Genomic DNA, 20,498 nt, shown 5'->3' with positions numbered 1-20,498 from the left:
TGTCAGATAAAGTCGGATTAACTCTATGTTGGTAAATGTTTTGGGGTTCATGCCGACTTTATTCATTCCCATCATGACGAACTGAGGTGGCTGATTGGTTATTTCATCGTCCCAGAAATATTTATATTTACCCAGGTAAAATAACAAAAACACAACCATCAATATTGATACAAGGTTTATGTACATTACAGAACATCAGAATGGAAAGATAAATACTGTACAATAATGATGCTATTCGTAGTTAAAGACTTAAGGTGACACTCTTCACACAAGTTATGTTAAATGGAGCGTATTATGCTTTGCGTATCAAGCACTTCGTGGGTCCCTGCAAGCCATATGTTTGCACTCAAAGACAAAAGACATGGTAGAATATTGCTCTTTTGCTGCACACACTGAAAACGAGACGGAACTTAACCACAACATCTATTTAAAGCACTGTCATGGTGTGAAATAGTTCAAGGTATTGTTGAACAAAGCGTTTTAGTGCTACGACTGTCGTAAATCCAATACCGTTACACAGATCTACGATAATTGTAATGCCAGGATCGCTTTGTGCTTTGGGGCACTGAGGGGTCTTCTGTTTATCAATAATATAACAATTTTCAAACCTGCAGAAGACCGTCAACCTTTTCAGTGGCTGAAAAATGGGATACTTAACAAACATATAAAATGCTGCTTTGACAAAAAGAACACTTGGCATTGTGAAGCATTTTCTTAACAGGTCATCCTGTCTGGCATGGTGTCTTTTTGAGTTGTCAACTCATTTACTCACATCTGATTCAGCACTTGACAGAAAATGTTTCAGGCTAAATCCCAACTTTATGAAAGGAATCGGGAAGATGACATTGGGAAGCCGTTACCATGGTTACATGACCAAGGGAGGAGGAAGAGCAATGTCCTGGCTGTTAGTGTGACTAGTGAGTGAATGTCGTAGGCTGTAGCCACAATATCCCAGCTTTATCACACAGCCTGTAAATATCAAGTCTGGACCAGACAAAGCAGTGTCTGAAAACATGAGAAACAATCGTCGACACAGCAAAGTCAGAGTGCCTGACCATCAGATCCAATTTAGACATCCCTTGTGACCAGCAGTGGGATGCTGGGAACACACTCTCACCCTGGTCGCTGCTTTTAAAATTTGCCAGTTATGTTATGCGTGTCAGCTTAATGTGGGAGGAAAGCCCAAAGTGATGCAGGTCTCAGACGTTTACCACTTCGGTGAAACCCACGAGCACGGGTATGGTGCTGACATCCTAGAAACATAATCGGGGTGAACCGGGATTCGAACCCACAATCATAGGTTTCTGGCGTGCTCAAGGGACGCAACTGTTCAGCGAATCACGGTGCCCTAGACGACTGGTTCACCCATGACCCCCCGTGAAAATGAAATACATACTCCTTGGCTGGCATGAAGTCAGCATGGACAGTTCATGGATGGGGGATATTCTGAGAAAGTCATGACATGAAACCTGCATCTTGTTTGGATACTAAAGTACTCTCGGAAATGAAAAAAAACTGTTTTTTCGACCTCAGATCTTTAAATAAATGCAGCTAATATACAAAATATGTAAATATTCAAACAACTAAATTAGTACTAATTGGGCCATGGCACAAATACAGCATATCAAATGTTTTTATGCCTTTTTACACGTAAAAGTGTGTAAAAATGTGAATAAAACACTATTGTGAAACAGGGCATAACCAGGTGTAAGTAGGTCAAGGTGACCTATGACACCTTGACAACAGGTGAGAACAGGAGCATAATGCCTATAGTCTGTTTCTGCTATGTCAATTTGGACTTAGTTATATTTTTTAATGTTGAAAGTGCCGACAAATTACCTCCTGTAAAGTACATTTTGTATTGTTCACTGAGATCAAACTAGCAAATCCAGAGTAGTACTTTTCGAGTTGTTTTGTTGTTTCGTATTTACAGCTACGTAACACTTTGTGTCAATTTTTAAATTGAGAAAAACAGGGTTTTTTCATTTCCGTGAGAACTTTAAGCTCCTACTGGAGCGAAATCGTTGTTATTAAAAGGAAACATTGATACCCTGGTCAATTAACGCTGGCATTCATGACATGAAGTCCTACTTAAAATGAGATCGGAGGATGTAGTCTAACTACAAGCATGCACAGCGAGTCACAATCACAGAAACCTGCAACCAAACTGTAAAGGAAAAAAACATATTTTGCTGAAGTCAAAATGTTTGTCAATTAATGTCCCCTTTCTAGCACTCGCATTGGAGAGGTTTGAACGTTTGTAAATACCGTATTCGACGTAATAAGCGCCCAGGGCGCTCTCAAAATTATTAGAGCGGGGCGCTTATTTAAGTCGAATACGGTAAGCGTATAGTTCCATACAGGTTTCATTTCAGTGAACAACATGTAACAAGCTAAATACAGTAACAATGAGCTAAACCTCGGTAACAACAAGCAAAGCCTTGGCAACAACAGTCATCAATACCATGATATCCAAATAATCTCCAGTGTCACAAATTCATAAAGAAACAAACAAAAAGATACTACTCCCATGGATGTTATGTTTCATGTTGTAGAAATATCTTACTTTCAGTGACTTGTCATACCACAGAATGATACATTGTGTTCATGTAAAACTCCGACAAGAGTTGGGGTTCCGAGTGGTAGAGTGAGTGAGTATGGCTTTACGCCGGCGGGGGACACCAGAAATGGGCTTCACACATTGTACCCATGTCGGGAATCGAACCCTGGTCTTAGGCGTGATGAGCGAACGCTTCAACCACTAGGCTACCCGACCGCCCCTCCGAGTGGTAGAGGTTCACTGTGCAATACAACACACGTATTGAAAGCCAAAATGTGGACAGGTGTTAATTGGAGGTGTTGACATGCACTGTCCATTTCCTCAAAGCTTCTAACATATTAACATACCACCAGGTACTTCCAGTCCAAAAACACCACTTTGACCTTGACCTTGACCTTTATCAAGCCAACTTCACAACTTAAAATCCAACAAATAGAAAATCTCAAGATTGTTTAAGTGAAAGTGCAACAGTAACTGATAACAAATGATAACCAATAACCTCAATGATGACCTTGACCTTTGATAGACATAATACTTGTGAACATACCCTAGAGAAGGTACATACCAAGTTTAACGATAATTGTAATACTTTTGAGAGATTTTTCTATCATGACCTTTGCCTTTGACCTTTTAACATTACCAAATGAACTTCCCAGGTAAATGGTGCTTGTGGGTTTCACCGAAGTGGTAAACGTCAGAGACCCGCATCATTTCAGGTTCCCCCCACCCAAATTAAACTGACATGCCGCGATATAACTGGAATACTGTTAGAAGCGCGTTAAACCCAACTCACTCACTAACACTCCCAGGTAAATGTCCATTGTATGAAATCCTCTAATATTAATCTTTTTACAGTATTCAAAAGAAAGTATTATACTTCTTTTGAGGGTGATCTTGACCTTTAACGTAAATGCCACTGACATTTGATGTGGTCGGATTTATTTCAGAAACATGTAAGTATAAACTCCCATGCCTGTAGAGGTACCAATGCCTCAAAAGTTGACCCCAATACAACTATGTTTTCAAAATAACAGACTGATGACCACGACCTATCACTAATCTCAATCCAAACATATACAAAGCAGGGTCACATCCCAAAGAATGTATACACCGGCTTCAATGAGTATTTTTCCTTTCTTTTGACCTTGACCTCTGACCTTTTTTAAATCCCCAGGGTCACTTCAAAGAAGTCCATGGAAGAAGAACCCCAAATGTCTTCTGACACAGACAGCAGAGTTGTTACATTGGATCTTGTCTTACACACATCCATCGTTGACTGGAACATGGACAGGACAGATCTTACAGTCAACTCCATCCTAGCTGACAACACCTGACATACTGATCTCCTTCCTCACTGATAACTGGAACACTATTACAGTGGAATAGACCGCCTCCGTGGTCTAGTGGTTGAGCGTCCGCCCTGAGAGCGGAAGGTCCGGGTTCGATCCCCGGCCGCGTCATACAAAAAGACATTAAAAGATGGTACTTGTTGTTACCCTGTCTGGCGCTCGGCATTAAGGGGCTAAAACAAGGACTGGTCGGCTCGGAGTCAGTATACTGTGTCTGAGTGGGATATACATGTTAAACTGCGGCATGGTATCTCAGTGAGCTAGCACTATATATATCGGCATTAGTCCGGACTAGTACAAGCAGCCACACAAACACACACAAGTACATACACATCGCTATATAAGTGCAATAATCTTGGACGCGACGTTAAACCCCACTTCACCTCACCTACAGTGGAATAGCACTTTCTTTGACATGACTAGAAAAATAAAAAAATCTTCAAAAGGTGCAACACAAAATAAACATGTAGGTCTCTTTGATAAAGAACTGCAAGACATGACCAATGTTTGGAGTATACTGCTCAAAGAAAAGTTAAGGACCACCCCATTCATTCATATTACTATAGTTAATCTGTCATGGCATCGTACTTAACATTTTTTAAGCAGTATAAGTTGAGTGTTCATGAGGCCTGGACAAGTGCAGTTTGAACTGTTTGATCTTAACACAGCTAATCATCATATACGATTAAACGAACAAGCCTATTGTGACCACTGAACTCACATTTCCAACGTTTTGTTCCCAATATATACCATGGGTAATACACCAAATATCCCACTCCGAATCCTTGACTAGGCTCCCAACATTCCCTCCTGTCTGATCATGCTTATAAGTTCCACTACACAGGGAATCTACCAATACAGAAGGCACCGTTTCCTGACAGACATCACGAGTATAAGTCCTGTAGAATTCAGTACAAACATGGGTTGCTGAAGGCAAATTCTAACTTCACGGGTATGTTTGTATGCAAGCAATTCAAAAATTTAATTGAGTTAGGTGGCTAAGTTTTCGTATTTCCAGCAAATACAAAGTTTACCTGGAGCTCTGAACTACAGCATCCCTAATCTGCCACATCTCGTCCATCTTCCCGAGGCAAGAGAGTTAACTGACTATAAAAGTCCAGTTTCACCCTTGCCGAACTAGGCTTGTATTATGGAGTTACATTTTGGCTGGACTAACGTGTCTATGCATAGTCCAATCAAAATCGCACCGAAATTGAAATCCGGTTCGTAAACTGTCGTGCAGATTTCGGTTGATTGCAGGATATGCAAAGCATGTGCACCGCCAACTCGTTGTAAGCAGATATTTTCCAAATCTTTTCATGTTTTTAATCAAGGTGCTCGCGTGATTTGATGCATTTCGCGATGTAAGACCCGTTTTATCACAATATAGATCTTGATTATCCATCAGATCGTCCTGACTGGGCGCCACCATTTTGTGTGAAGCAAACGCAAGTGATATGAGAGGTGGAATCTGATTGGTCCATAGGAGAGGCTTAGAAAGGACATAGCTGGTAATAGCCACTGGTGGCTCTATGATCGAGCCCAGTAATTCCAGCCTAGTTCAGCAAGAGTGGAAACTGGACTTTTAAAGTCAGTTTACTCTCTTGCCTCGGGAAGATGTATCTCGTCAAGCTGCTGACATAACTCTGAGTAGTCCAGACATACGCCAGCCAAAAAAAACTATTGTTAAATAAACCGGCTCCTCTAGCCTTGCTTGTAAACAACACCTGCATCTAAGTTTAAAAAACACTGACTGTCATGGAGCTCGCATCATCATGACGCTTCCTGCTCATCCAAAATAATATGTGCAACAGTCGCTTTGATGTCTAGGAATCTCGTTAACAGGTTCTTATAAAACTTTCCAAATGCAGTAAGGCTTTTTGTTAGCCGCATCAATAAGTTCAAATTTCCATCATCTGTGCATACATATTGCAGTGATGCAGTGAGCTCGCTACATTGGAGGGAAGCTTACGTGTGTTCAGACCAATTAGCACTAATATTACGTTGGACAAACAGTAGTACATGTATTCACAGTCTTGTGGCTATCTATTCTAAATATTTCTTGTTCAATATCTGGCAAAGGTTCAGTTCTTACAAAATTCATGAACACAGTTACGATCCGAGCTGAGTATTACCTGGTATGTTGCGATACGATTTGCATCACGACATGGACTGACGATACTACTGGTATCACAACAAACCACATCAAATAGTAAGAAATGATGAAATCACTGAAATACAGCTCTAAAACCTCTTTGTTCATACATTTATGTATGGACATCTAAAAAACTTGAACAAAGAAAACCACAAGAACAAAACAGTTTTAAACATGTTAAATGAAGGAATGGTTATTAAATGAAACAGTTAGTCCTCGTCCTCAGCTACCACTCCTTGTGTTCTGCCATGCCTACAGGTGGCGCTGTGCTACTTCTGCCATAATGGGAGGTAACTCTATTCAATCCTGTTCTAGTGATAGCGTATCGCGATCTAAAAAACTGACGTGTGTACCTAAGTATTGATGATATCGTAGGTATCTTGAATCGTTACAGCCCTATTTAGGATCATTTGCCTATAATTCGGGCCTCAATTCATTACTTGACTAATAACAGACACGGGTCGCCATCCCTCATATCTCGTCCAGTGAGAGGGAAGCCAGGAAATGTTCTGACCAATGAGAGCTCAGTTTACATCCCACAAACGGCAATGTTCATCCACGAGTAGGGTTTGTTTGACATCCCATTTCATTAGCTTACCAAAACTATTCGTGAAGGACAACAAAACTCCATGGTAACAATGCACAAATTTAAGCCCTTCTGTTTCTAAGCTCAAGGCTTAAAAAAATTAAGACTTTTGTTTGTTTAATTTAAGATTCACATTTGAGTGATCCAACCCATGTTGTATCCATTACCAGGTGTCCAAGTAAAAATACTTATATATCTAAATGCAGAGGTTGTTTTTTTTAAGTAGTGAGTGAGTGAACGAGTTAGTATGGTTTGATGCCGCTTTTAGCAATATCATGGCCATCTTCCCGAGGCAAGAGAGTTAACTGACTATAAAAGTCCAGTTTCCACCCTTGCCGAACTAGGCTGGTATTATGGAGTCACTTTTTGGCTGGACTAACGAGTCTATGCATAGTCCAATCAAAATCGCGCACTGAAATCAAAATCCGGTTTGTAAACTGTCGTGGAGATTTCGATCGATTGCAGGATTTGCAAAGCATGTGCTGCGTCAACTTGTTGTCAGCAGATATTTTCCAAATCTTTTCATGTTTTTAATCAAGGTGCTCACGTGATTTGATGCATTTCGCGATGTAAGACCCTTTTTATCACAATATAGATCTTGATTATTCATCAGATCGTCCTGACTGGGCGCCACCATTTTGTGTGAACCAAACGCAAGTGATACGAGAGGTGGAATCTGATTGGTCCATAGGAGAGGCTTAGTAGGGACATAGCTGGTAATAGCCACTGGTGGCGCTACGATCGAGCCAAAGAATTCCAGCCTAGTTCAGCAAGAGTGGAAACTGGACTTTTAAAAGTCAGTTAACTCTCTTGCCTCGGGAAGATGTATCACGGCAGGGGACACCAGAAATGGGCTTCACACATTGTACCCATGTTGGGTCTTCGGCGTGACGAGCAAAGGCTTTAACCACTAGGCTATCTGACCGGCCCTTTGAAGAAGAAAGAATAACACACTGTCAGGTTGTCAAGTTGACTGAAAACAGGGGTTGCTTTCCACCCCCCACCCCTACAACCCCCACCCCTCTGTATCAGCCAGTGAGAGTCTCACAAACTGACATGCTCCTTCAACTGCACCACACTGGCCAATGATGGAGTCCACACACCAGAAGTCTCTTGTTGATCCAGTGGTTGACATGGCAACACCGCCATGTATCCCGCTCGTCGTCACTTCTTGCATCCTATCCCATATATATACAGATTGCCACACACACACAACAGAATTATGCTGAAGGCGTTGTAGTAAATCATCGATCGGAACCTTGGCTCTAGGTCCCCTTGACGGTACCAGTAAATCTGAAAAAAAAACATAAAGACATTATGATGTGTGATTTCCTAAGGACTCCATAAAATGATAACCTTCATTTTGTTCTACAAATAATAAAACTAGATTTGTGGTATTTTCTCAAGAGGTTGTTTACATAACTTCCCATGACCTGTCTGCTCACACACAAAACAGTTATTTAATATGTAAGCAACGTTCAGAAATGAGTTTTCAACTCAAATTTCATTTTAGCACCAGTGTCTGACTTTCATATCAATCCACACCTTTTATACAGTCTGTGCAAAAATATACAGACTCGTTATAACCATAGTAATGTTATAAACATAAATACAGCAAATGGCAGGGTCAAAACAAAACAGTTTGTTATATCCGTCAGTTCGCTATAAACAAAGTTTACTGTACCTCCATGGTTTAAATAAACATTATCTACAAAGTTTCCCAAGAACAACAACCAAAAGTTCCTATTTGAATATTTTTACATGTTTAGGGAGTGAGGATTTTACAAGCTGAATGGTCTTGTTCACCATGTGACGGGAGTGCAGGGATGTTCACATCAAGCATGGTGTACTGAGTACTATTCCTGACAGGACTTCACAGTGTTTCAGAGCTCCAGATAACTTTTTACTCAAAGGTTTATATTTTAACTGGGTTACCACATTTTTCACTGGGTAACCAATATTTTAATAGCAATAGTATTTACCAACCAGTCACAGATCAGACACATGAAAATAATTTAATCGAAAATAAATTCCTTATTTTGAATTCATGCTTTGCTACATTTACTGTCAAGTAATCAAACTAGGACTGGGATGAGTCCAAATATACTATCCAGGTACACACCCCCTTATTACCCGACCCTACCCGGGTACCCGCTGTATGTCTCAAGAGGTAGGTACAAACTGTCCGATTGAGAAAAGTTTGACCGTAGCTCTGGTAAAATGTGTTTAAATACATGCTGGTGTATACACTGAAGTTGACTGAAGTTTTATTTTTAGTCAAACATATAAAAGTCAGAACGAATGACAAAGTAGTCAGAAAGAAAGAAATGTGACTTGTAGTTAAAACATACAGTCCTAAATAATTTGTGTCTTTAAACAACATATCACATCCTGTGGGTACCCGGGTCCTACTCATTACCCAACCGACCCGAGTACCCGAGTTACCCGTCCCAGCCCTAAAGCTGCAGCAATGTTCTTCCCCGGTGAATGGAATCCGGATCGGGTATTTAGGCGTGCTGTTTTCATACATTTGAGTTTTTCTTATAATGCATGCGACCGCCTCCGTGGTCTTGTGGTAGAGCGTCCGCCCGGAGAGCGGAAGGTCCAGGGTTCGATCCCGGGCCGCGTCATACAAAAAGACGTTAAAAGATTGTACTTGTTGTTACCCTGTCTGGCGCTCGGCATTAAGGGGCTAAAACAAGGACTGGTCGGCTCGGAGTCAGTATACTGTGTCTGAGTGGGGTATTCATGTTAAACTGCGGCATGGTATCTCAGTGAGCTAGCACTATAAATCAGCATCAGTCCGGACTAGTACAAGCAGCCACACACACACATACACGTGCATGCACGTCGCTATATAAGTGCAATAATCTTGGACGCGACGTTAAACCCAATTTCACCTCACCTCACCTTATAATGCATGCAAGTACGCAAGTTAATTGAAAGTAACTGGGTTTTGAATATTTGGGGGGGAAAGGAGGAGGGTTTTCCGCAAATACGCATCTTATCTGTAGCTCTGAGTGTTAACTGCTCCATGACAGTTCCTGACAACTCACCAACACCAAGTGGGATCCACAAATAAGGACAATCGCACAGGCAAAGAAGACATTCACTCCATTAGGGGGCCATTTGTCTGCAATGGCACCAACTAAAGTCACCTGCAAATAGATACCTCAAGTGTCAATTTGACAAACATGACACCTACAAACACAGATGAGCAAGCATTGCAATATTTTATACACCACAGTGTGCACCTTTGCATATTTATTGAAAGAGCAGCGTTAGAAATTGGCACTAGTCCTGTAGTCCTTGTCAAACTGCACAATAGTAAAGGTATCATAAGGACTAGTAGAAATTTGCCATTTTTAGGGGTTTTGCTATATGTTATCATTATAAGGACTAGTGGACAAAAACTTAGTTTCTATCGCTGATGAGTAAACATTCTGCTGTTCCAGCATCTTGTTTTGTTCAATTCATAAACTTCAATTCCTACATTAATTTTTCAAATTACTTCTGAATTAAAAATTTTGAATTATACAATATATTAGGATACGTATCACAATAAGGACTTGTGCACTGTGAAGTATTGTATACACTTTAAACATCCAATATCCATCCCTAGTTAGAACACCTAATGTTGACAAGTTATCTACAATAAACTCACCAAAACCACTAACCCAGTAAATGACCCGACCACAAGATTCAACACCCGGTCCTGAAACAGATTATTATTATTATTACACAGTTAGGATCATCATACAACGACAAGAGTGAGGGAGTGAGTTTGGTTTAATTGTCAAAAAGTTATTCAGATTTCCTCAGAGTAAATGGTTTGGATGCAAAACTAACAAGTGTGCTCCGAGTAGTACACTTGTTCAAACAAACTTGCTCCGAGTAGCACACTTGTTCAAACAAACTTGCTCCGAGTAGCACACCTGTTCAAACAAACTTGCTCCGAGTAGCACACTTGTTCAAACAAACATAATTTTCTGCACATACCACCGGCCTGGGTTCCCCGAACAATGGCTTCTCAGCGGGATCTTCATATCCTCGTATCATCCTTGTCTCCTGATCTCAGCTCACCGTCTCTCACCCTGGCGCGGCTCACACAATACCTAGACAGAAAGTTCAAGGTTATTCTGAAAACCCTTTCAACAAGACAACGTAAAAATAAATCACTCGTAGGGCTGGGACAGGTAACTCGGGTACTCCTGTCTGGTGGACAATATAAGTACCCACAGGATTACCCAGACATGTAGTTAGCAGAGCTACAGATAAGCAGCGTATTTGCGTAAAATACCCCCACCAAATATTCAAAACCCAATTACTTTCAATAAACTTGCGTATAGAAACACATGCATTAAATAAAAAACTCAAATGTATAAAAACGGCAGTAAATACACAATGAAGCTTTTTCAGCATGCGTACAAAGGACCTTATTTCCGAAACATAATTACGAGAAAATTTAGTTTTCGAGTCTAACCTATATATTTAGAACAGTTATATACATCTAAAACATTATTTTATGTTTATTATAATCTTAAAATGGTCACTAATTTTGGAAAAAAGCCCAATAGAGTGATGAATAGTTGAGTGAAAAAATGAAGAATACAAGAATCACAGAATACAACAGGGACACAGACTCACACCCCATGCCATAGGCTCACCGGGACCTTTCAACTTTGTGAGCTAACATTTCACCTATTTGAGCAGTCATACTGACTAAAATAGTAATTATCTAAAGCATATTATCAACATATGTGAATGGCTGTCCAAAACACAGAATATTAATATTGATGTGGGAAACTTGGACTATGAAATGCAAACCTTTCTAAGAATTGAAACAGAAAAAGGCCGTTTATCAAGGATTCTATTAGGGCTGGGATGAGCCCAAATTTACTACCCGGGTACCCACTGCAAGTTTCAAGTGTAGGGAACAAAATGTCTGAATGGTAATTGTTTTACCGCAGCCCTGGCTAAAACTATTTAGATACATGTATCAAACAATCAGATCATACGTTCACTGAAGTTGACCGAAGCTTTATCTTTACTCACACATATACAAGTCAAAAGGAATGTGTGCATCGTCAGGAAGAAATTCGAACATTAGCGACTTGTAGTGTAACCACTGAGCTACAGTGAGTTTTTGTCATTAAACAATATATCATGTGACTAACCACGGGTCCGGGTAGTCCTGTGGATACCCGGGTCTTACTCAGGACCTACCCGACTTGAGTACCCGAGTTACCCGTCCCAGGCCTAGATTCTACACTAAATGCCCCTGGCAGTCAAATTTGGAAGAGAGAAACCATTATTACCATATACATACTGATAAACAAGGACATGTCATTATATGTAGTCCCTCCTGAACGCTACTCATCTTTGACAGGTGGACTAATACTTATTTCACACCCAGTGTTAGGTGCAGGGTTCGACCTGACCACAAGTTTGTTAACCACGTTACATGTCCGAGACCTGTAACATTTTGACTAAGTACTTATATCACAAATCAAGTTATTGTACATAAACCATGGAATCGAAATGTGTAGTAGACTAATCCGATATGATCATTGCATCTAACCCTGTCATGTTTACCCATATGTTATTGTATTCCAGCTATATGAAACCGCCTCCGTGGTCTAGAAGTAGAGCGTCCAGAGAGTGGAAGGTCCGGGGTTCGATCCCCGGCCGTGTCATACCAAAAAACGTTAAAAGATGGTACTTGTTGTTACCCTGTCTGCCGCTCAGCATTAAGGGGCTAAAACAAGGACTGGTCGGCTCAGAGTCAGTATACTGTGTCTGAGTGAGGTATTCATGTTAAACTGCGGCATGGTATCTCAGTGTGCTAGCACTATAAATCGTCATTAGTCCGGACTAGTACAAGCAGCCACACACACGTGCATGCATGTCGCTATATAAGTGCAATAATCTTGGACGCAATGTTAAACCCAATTTCACCTCACCAGCTATATGACAGCGGTTGATTCTGGACCAGACAATCCAGTGATGACACCAGGAGCATCAGTCCATGGAATTGGGATACAAGGACAAGCAGTGAACCAAGTCACCGAGCCTGACCACCCCATCTATTTAGTCGCCTCTTATGACAAGCACAGGTTGCTGGGGACCTATACCATATTCGACGTAATAAGCGACCAGGGCGCTCTTGAAATTAGAAATAGGGGGCTCTTATTAGAATATGATTTTGGTTGAAAGTTGAAAGATAAATTTCATAGTTTATGCTGACAGCCTGAAATGTTTATGTACGACAGATATATTTTTCTAGAAATTAATTGTCCATAATTAAGGGTGCATATAACACACGGATGCGTATTGTATGCGAATAAATAGGTCTTGTGAACATTGATCAATCGGAAGGGTGCTAATTGGGATTGTTCACTAGCCAATATATAAGCAAATAACGCCGTGGGCACTTATTAGAGCGGGGCGTTCATTACGTCGAATACGGTATTATCCGGATATTCCAAGGGTTGTCTACCCATGGACATATGATCAACTGGTTTTTGCAATAATTGCAAATGTTGTTTTGAAAACTGCCAAACTAACCGATCATGTGTTCATCTCATCAGTCACAGTTTTCATTGAAGACAACTCTGTCTTGTCGTCTTGCCACACCTGTCAAAGCCCAATACGACCTGTCTTGCGTGTGACACACGGTATGTTATATCGCCGGTCTAACACCAGCAGGACATTGAAAGACAGCAGCTGTGCGGTACGAGTTGGTAGCTCTGAACGTCAACGTTGCTCTGTGGTGATCGAGACTCGACAGACGATTAGCTTTCTATTTAAGCTAGAAATGTCTTTGTAGCGCAAAAACATCAGCTAGAAGGCAAACTGCCAAGCGCAGTTCAAAGTGTAGATAAGACTTGTGTTCAGAGTAGATTCTGTGAAGAGGAAACGCTTGCGCAAACTGTTTTCTTGTATTTTCTGCTCACAGGCACATGATTTGGGAAACCCCTGTGATGTCAAATATTATGTCAGAACGAGGCTGAGGATTCCCTTAGACCGTAAACTGGTTTCACAGATGTAATACGCAGTCATCTAGGTAAGCTGGTTCCCGGCTCCTATGCGCGTCGTCAACTTGTGATATTGGAGACGGGGCCCAGCTTATCATCTACGTATTTACTTGTTTTAGTAGACAGGGGACCAGTCAATCGCCTGCACGACCCCCGAGATTATCCCAAATCTATGCTAAGTCAAATATCTCTGTATCGTCATCGCTTTTGTCTTAGTATTTGGTTTGTTTGTCGTGTTAAAGTTCAACAAGTCAACTTAAAAACAAATCACCATGACAATTTATATTAGGCGATACATTAACTTACGTGAGGGACTGGGTCAGTGAGAAAAATATATATTGAGGGAAAAAGTAACTGTGCTTCATATATGGTTCAATAAAATGATTTCGGTCTGTAAATAAAAAATGCATCTTTCAAAACATGCATGAAGACATCTCCCCGACTTTAAGGTCGTGAAACACCACTTAAAATGAAGCACAATTACTTTTTTCCGCTAGTATATATAAACAGATAATGCCTATTTTGATATTTTTGTGTTGTGAAAATATAAGGCAATTGTTGTCATGAACGAATATTATCCTCATAATTCGATAACTTCATTCAGTTATCATGGTTATAATCGATCCTTATGAGACCTTTTTAATAAAGTGAATTAAGGCCACTGTTGAAGTTGAATTCTGTAAGTTAAATCATGGATACTCAAAATACTTAATTATATAGCGTCCATGGTTATATGAATCTAGGACCGCCTCCGTGGTCTAGTGGTAGAGCGTCCGCCCGGAGAGCGGAAGGTCCGGGGTTCGATTCCCGGCCGTGTCATACCAAAAGACGTTAAAAGATGGTACTTGTTGTTACCCTGTCTGGCGCTCGGCATTAAGGGACTAAAACAAGGACTGGTCAGTATACTGTGTCTGAGTGGGGTATTCATGTTAAACTGTGGCATGGTATCTCAGTGAGCTAGAACTATAAATCGGCATCAGTCACACTCATACATAAAGTGCAATAATCTTGGACGCGACGTTAAAGCCCATTTCACCTCACCACATGTTGATTAAAAAGCTGTTGTAAATGTTTCTCGGGTATTGGCGCGTCACTTTCAAACCTTTTTAATATTTATTATAAATTAACGCCTCCTTGTCGCGATCGTATATCCAGTGTCATGTTATGTCATCTGTTTATAAAAAGTATCTTGATGTGTTGTTCTCAATTAATGTTTTGGTCACTAACAAAACTAAAAAAGCCCAATTCTTCGATTGATTTGAGATTTTGAAAAATATATAATTGACCACCATCACTAATTTTCTCTCGAAATAATCAAACTAGATCTGTATGACTGCGGTATGTACATAATCGAATCTGGACCAGACGGACACTACGAGCAAAGCGGGGCGGTTGGGTAGCCTAGTGGTTAAAGCGTTCGATCGTCACGCCGAAGACCCGGGTTCGATTCCCGACATGGGTACAATGTGTGAAGCCCATTTCTGGTGTCCCCCGCCGTGATATTGCTGGAATATTGCTAAAAGCGGCGTAAAACCATACTCACTCACGAACAACGCTACACACCACTGTGACACGGAAATACGCAACTGGTCCCACGTGACCAATCTAGCATCTTCACGAGGCAAGAGTGTTAACTGTGGAAACTGGACTTTTATAGTCAGTTAACTCTTTTGCCTCGGGAAGATGCCAATCCATATGCTTGCTGCACAAGATGTGACCAGACTCCGTACCCCAAAATCCGTGGTTGCATATTTTACTCATTATATCAATCACTGGATTGTAAGGTCGAGAGCCGATTGTTTTACAGGCCTCCGTGATATAACCTGAATATTACTGTGATATAAGAAAACATTCATTCTCCCGGCCTGACTATCCGACCGGCTCGTATGATCATCGATAGGCATGGATATTGAATCCAGTTACTTTAGATGTGAATTTGCACGAATTTAAAATGTTTTTGACACAAACTGTTTTCACAAATGATGTCCGAAATAGACAATTGTCTATGATTGTCTAGCTATTACAGTACATTAAGCACATCCGTGACTTGCCTGGACAAAAGACGTCATTCTCACGTTGACTGTCAACAAATTTGGTTATTTTGGGCGTACATTGAGTTTATAAGATCCGGTGGATAGAGAGCACCCGAGCTAAGTGAGCACTAAGTGACATTGGTAGACTGGAACATTTGTTTTGTTCCTCTGCGTCCCAATAATTGACGTAAAACTGTGGAGGATGGTGCTAGGAGATTAGAACACGACCAGGCAACATAAGCTGGGCCCCGTCTCTAATATCACATATCGCATAGGGAGCCGGGAACCAGCATACTAGGCAACATTGCGCATGTGTAACGAGCGCCAAGACGTCAAAGAACCACCCAAATTACGTGATTTCCTTTACTCTCGCGAGATCATGTCTCCTTGGTGACGTTTCAGTCTAACGACGCCATTTTGTTGTTGCTTTCACTGTCTCACATCACTTGAGTTAATACCATCTTTTACTTTCTGACTGTCTGTCTTGATTTGTGAGTCACGTTTGCGAACGTAGCAAGCATTTGCCACCAAGGTGTTGAATTAATGTCTTTTCGGTTCTTTGATTTCGGTTTTTATTAGTTTTCCACTTGAAACTTGAAAACGGAAGGTTTTGTTTCTAGTTGTTGAGAGTTTCACCACAGGAACTCGTTATTGGTCAGTAAATTTAAATATATATCCCCTATATGTAAGTAGAGGACTTACATATAGGGTGTATATATCGAAATGCTCGAATGCGGCTCGAATGCAGTCGGAACGACCTGATTGGACCTCGAATGAGTCCGGACGTAATTCAGAACAGCGCCGAATCGCATACAAACGCGGCCAGCTACCGCTGGAACGTCAGTCTGCATTGAATAAAATTGAATTGAAACTGTAACATGTTTGTAGAAATACAGTTAGAATAACTTATAAAATTTTAATGACCCTGGAAAACAGATACATATACTTTGAGAACAAATGTAACATTAATTTTATTTCTCTCCCTTTTAAAGCTGCAGAATATGTTAAACTAATAACACACTAATATTGCTGTATCATAATTAGATAAGAAACAAAAAGCAATTATCACTTTTATTAATAATAACAATTTATTGGCACAACAACAAATTCAGTATACATATGTCATATGTCATCATCATATCAGTCTCTTATCCATCAATCATCTTGTTCTGCGAAGACACGGCTCCTACTGGGTTGTTGAAGTAATACTTTAGGATGTCCCGCTGCCTTTTTCCAGCCAAGGTGTCCCTGTTTCCTCCTACAACATGCGTGGCACGGGTTGTCGTCGTCAGTCGTCTAAGGCGCAGCGATTCGCTGTGCAGAGTTGCGTCCCTTGGGCACGCCAGAAACCTATGATTGTGGGTTCGAATCTCGGTTCGCCCCGATTATGTTTCTAGGTTTGTCAGCCCCATACCCGTGCTCGTGGGTTTCACCGAAGTGGTAAACGTCAGAGACCTGCATCACTTAGGGCTTTCCTCCCACATTAAGCTGACACGCCGTGATATAACTGGAATACTGTTAAAAGCGGCGTAAAACCCAACTCACTCACTCCTACAACACGCTGCACATCTTCAAAGCCAACCAGACTACGGTCGGTATTCGTTCAGCAATCGAACCGCACTCGTATGGCATTCGAAGCACATTCTAAATATTCTGACTGCATTCTAACATCATTCTAATATTCCTACTGTGATCCACCTACTTTCAGCTGCATTCGAGAGCCAATACACCCGGAATGTGCAAGAATCATTTGATGCGGGTTCGAAGCGCATTCTAAGTATTCGAACGGCATTCTTACAAAGCTTGGTCAATTTGAAATATCTCCTCCTCCCCCCCCCCCCCCCCGAACGTGGCACGAATTTTGCTTTATTCCTGCTGATTCCGAATATGGTGTTATGGAGGAAGAGTTATCTCCCCGTTCGCGGCGCTTTCTTACCGAGAGTGTAACGAAGGTGTCGCGCTCTGGGAAGGAGCGTGCATTATCTCCCTTATATTATGACCCTTCACGACTGCAGAGAATGTAAAATATGGTAATCTCTCATTCATTTCCCTAAGGGACTTGTCATTTCTCACAGAGGTGTGGGTCTTAAGACGTATGCCATCATAGCTGTTCGAAAATTGGGTACGTCAGGACAAACAAAATTGAATGAAATCTTGGATAAAAGAAATATAATGGCTACACACGTAGGTACAGATACACAATGAAGCCTTTTATAGCCTGATAGTGTTGTCAGGATTCTTCCGGTGTTGTGTACTCAAGATAACATTCTCGCTTTGTGAAATAAAATCAAAGCATTGTAAGTGTGTATTATGCACGGAGTGGTAGTCCAACGGTACTCAAATACTCTATTCTAGTATTTTACTCATCAAGGAATACATTTATGTAGGGAGGCCCTTTCCCAGGTTTATTGAACTGTTTATTTGGTTACATAGTAGTTTGAACAAAACACAAAACAAAAATAAACCACCGCCCGCCCGCACTATATTTTTAAAAGCCATTGTCTGAGAACCAATTTATTTTATGCATTAAATTATGTTTTAGGAATCATCATAAATTCGACAATAACATCCGCCATATATTTTAAATTGTAATGTAAAATTTTAACAAATCGCGTCTGTCGCTCTGTTGAGTCTATGGCAATAGTTAGATGTTTTGGAGGCTTTATTCAAATTGTGTATTAAATGACACACATACCCAATACCCGTTCACGGCTCAAATCCTAAAACCACCTGCCTTGCTCAAACCACGAACACCGCTTGACAACCTTTCTGGTGCGGCGTGACACCGAAACAGCAGTCCACATTAAAAGGCATTCGTCACCACTCGCCCCTTTCCGTAACCTGCAACCTATTCGGCTTGTCCCGGAATAACACGAGTTGGTCACGAATGCATTAAAAGGATGAGAGTGCATCCCCGAACATGAAAGACGTTCCTACTCAAATAACAATATGTAAAATATTGTTCAATTATTTTTTAATTTATCAATCTGAGTGTGCGAAATGTTTTTATTTTTTTACTTTTTTTATATTTTGTGTGTGTAATGTTCTCCGTTAGAATACGAGGAAGTGCTCTCTTTACGTGGATTACAATGTTCTTATCACGGATGCGATGACCGTAAATTTTTTATCTCGTTATGAATATGTTGAACCTTGCTGAGCATTATTTCAGCCATACAGCGACGAGAACAAGTTGTTTTATATCTACAAGCATGTCATGAATATAAAGTTATATTTTAAATAAAAAAATAGTTCAGCATAACACTAGTATTAACAACTGTTTAAAACACGGGCTAGTTGAACCTGTACCGTTTCATGTATGTATTCATGTCATCGTCATGAGGCTATGTCGGAGTGGTAGTGGAAGCGGCCCGCCCGGGCCTCCCGCCGAGCCCTCCCGCCCCGGCGGTGTCTGAAATAACTTTTATCCGGGGTAGAATAAGTCTTCCGCAACCCATGCTTGCCGTAAAAGGTGACTATGCTTGTCGTAAGAGGCGACCAACGGGATCGGTTGGTCAGGCTCGCTGACTTGGTTTACCATGTCATCGATCTCAATTGCGTCGATTGATGCTCATGATGTCAATCACTGGATTGTCTGGTCCAGACTCGATTATTTACAGACCGCACTCATATAGCTGGAATATTGCTGAGTGCGGCGTTCAACAACAAACAAACAAAACCCAACAAGTCAGGCAAACTGGTGACTCATAGATAAAACCAGCCCGTGTTGACAATTGCAGGCCCGCTATAGTAACAGCTAAAAATATATAATCATATAAATATTTCTCATTTCTCAAAAGGTAGCTCTTACTCTCAGGAAAGTGAATCACAATAAAATTAAAATTGTCAGTGTGGGTGTAGCTAGGGAATTTCCTACTAAACAATCGGGCAGGTAGGAATACATTTCACCTGTCCCTTTTCAGATAGTTACCTGGATCGCGGGCAGGCAGGTATTTCGTACACCAGTTACACGTCTCAAAAGATATCAATTATTTACGCTTTTTGTCTACGAGAGTGAACGTTAACATGTCGGGCGCAGGTAGAGGGTTGTAAAAAAGATACACGATATTGGGCAAGGTCATACAAATACTGGTCACTGAATAAATATACTAGTATTGATTTAGATTCAGGACACACCGTTTTTTTTATACTCACACCAATTTATAGTATGAGTTTAATCAACAAGGCACATAGTGCCCTCGTACATGGTATAAGATACAAATGCGTTGGACAGCTTGACTGAGTTAGTGAGTGAGTGAGTATGGTTTTACGCCGCTTTTAGCAATATTCCAGTAATATCACGGCGGGGGACACCAGAAATGGGCTTCACACATTGTACCCATGTCGGGAATCGAACCCGGGTCTTCGGCGTGACGAGCGAACGCTTTAACCACTAGGCTACCCGACCGCCCCGTTGGACAGCTTGAGGATTGGGGAGGTTCAGAAAAAAAGAAAGAAAGAATTAAATTCTCAAAGATTGTCTCAATATCAATATGTAATATTTCTATAAAAACCGTAAAATATCAGCTTTGCACACATATTTCTCTATATATGAAAATATTGGAAAATAATATGCCAATAACATATATTTTTGGTGAAAATAGGATTCCACTTACATCTGTGTTTTTTGACATGTCACTCAAAGTCCTTAAATCATTTATGACCCATGGCATTGTGCTTTCGGCATGAAATACCTCTGGAGAATCCAATTTTGAACAAAATAACGATTTTTCCAGATTTGCGAACCAAGGGTAGATAATCCACGAACTGATTTGACAACC

The 20,498-nt window shown here is 40.8% G+C and overlaps 1 protein-coding gene across 1 annotated transcript; it reads right to left on the bottom strand.

Annotated features, from left to right (window-relative positions):
- Positions 1–6,663: 6,663 nt before the first annotated feature.
- LOC139445600 (transmembrane protein 243-like) lies at positions 6,664–13,621 on the bottom strand. Its single transcript, XM_071226760.1, has 5 exons — positions 13,218–13,621; positions 10,650–10,765; positions 10,315–10,365; positions 9,707–9,808; positions 6,664–7,943 (listed from the first exon to the last, which is right to left on the bottom strand). The coding sequence occupies exons 2-5, from the start codon at positions 10,707–10,709 to the stop codon at positions 7,815–7,817; spliced, it is 342 nt and encodes a 113-aa protein (XP_071082861.1). The 5' UTR covers positions 10,710–10,765; positions 13,218–13,621; the 3' UTR covers positions 6,664–7,814.
- Between the last annotated feature and the right edge of the window lie 6,877 nt (positions 13,622–20,498).

Source organism: Haliotis cracherodii, unplaced genomic scaffold (genome assembly GCF_022045235.1).
Source record: "Haliotis cracherodii isolate W230 unplaced genomic scaffold, xgHalCrac1.p SCAF_6, whole genome shotgun sequence".
Classification (NCBI taxonomy): domain Eukaryota; kingdom Metazoa; phylum Mollusca; class Gastropoda; order Lepetellida; family Haliotidae; genus Haliotis; species Haliotis cracherodii.
This window is presented reverse-complemented; position numbering and strand designations above follow the sequence as displayed.

What these genes read in the sequence shown, in the direction of transcription:
- LOC139445600 (XM_071226760.1), bottom strand. Translation starts at nt 10,709, where the DNA reads ATGATACGAGGATATGAAGATCCCGCTGAGAAGCCATTGTTCGGGGAA. An exon ending in TTACTGGGTTAGTGGTTTTG is followed by an intron (nt 9,809 to 10,314) that starts GTGAGTTTATTG and finishes ATCTATTTGCAG; the next exon opens with GTGACTTTAGTTGGTGCCAT. An exon ending in GTGGATCCCACTTGGTGTTG is followed by an intron (nt 7,944 to 9,706) that starts GTGAGTTGTCAG and finishes TTTTTTTTTCAG; the next exon opens with ATTTACTGGTACCGTCAAGG.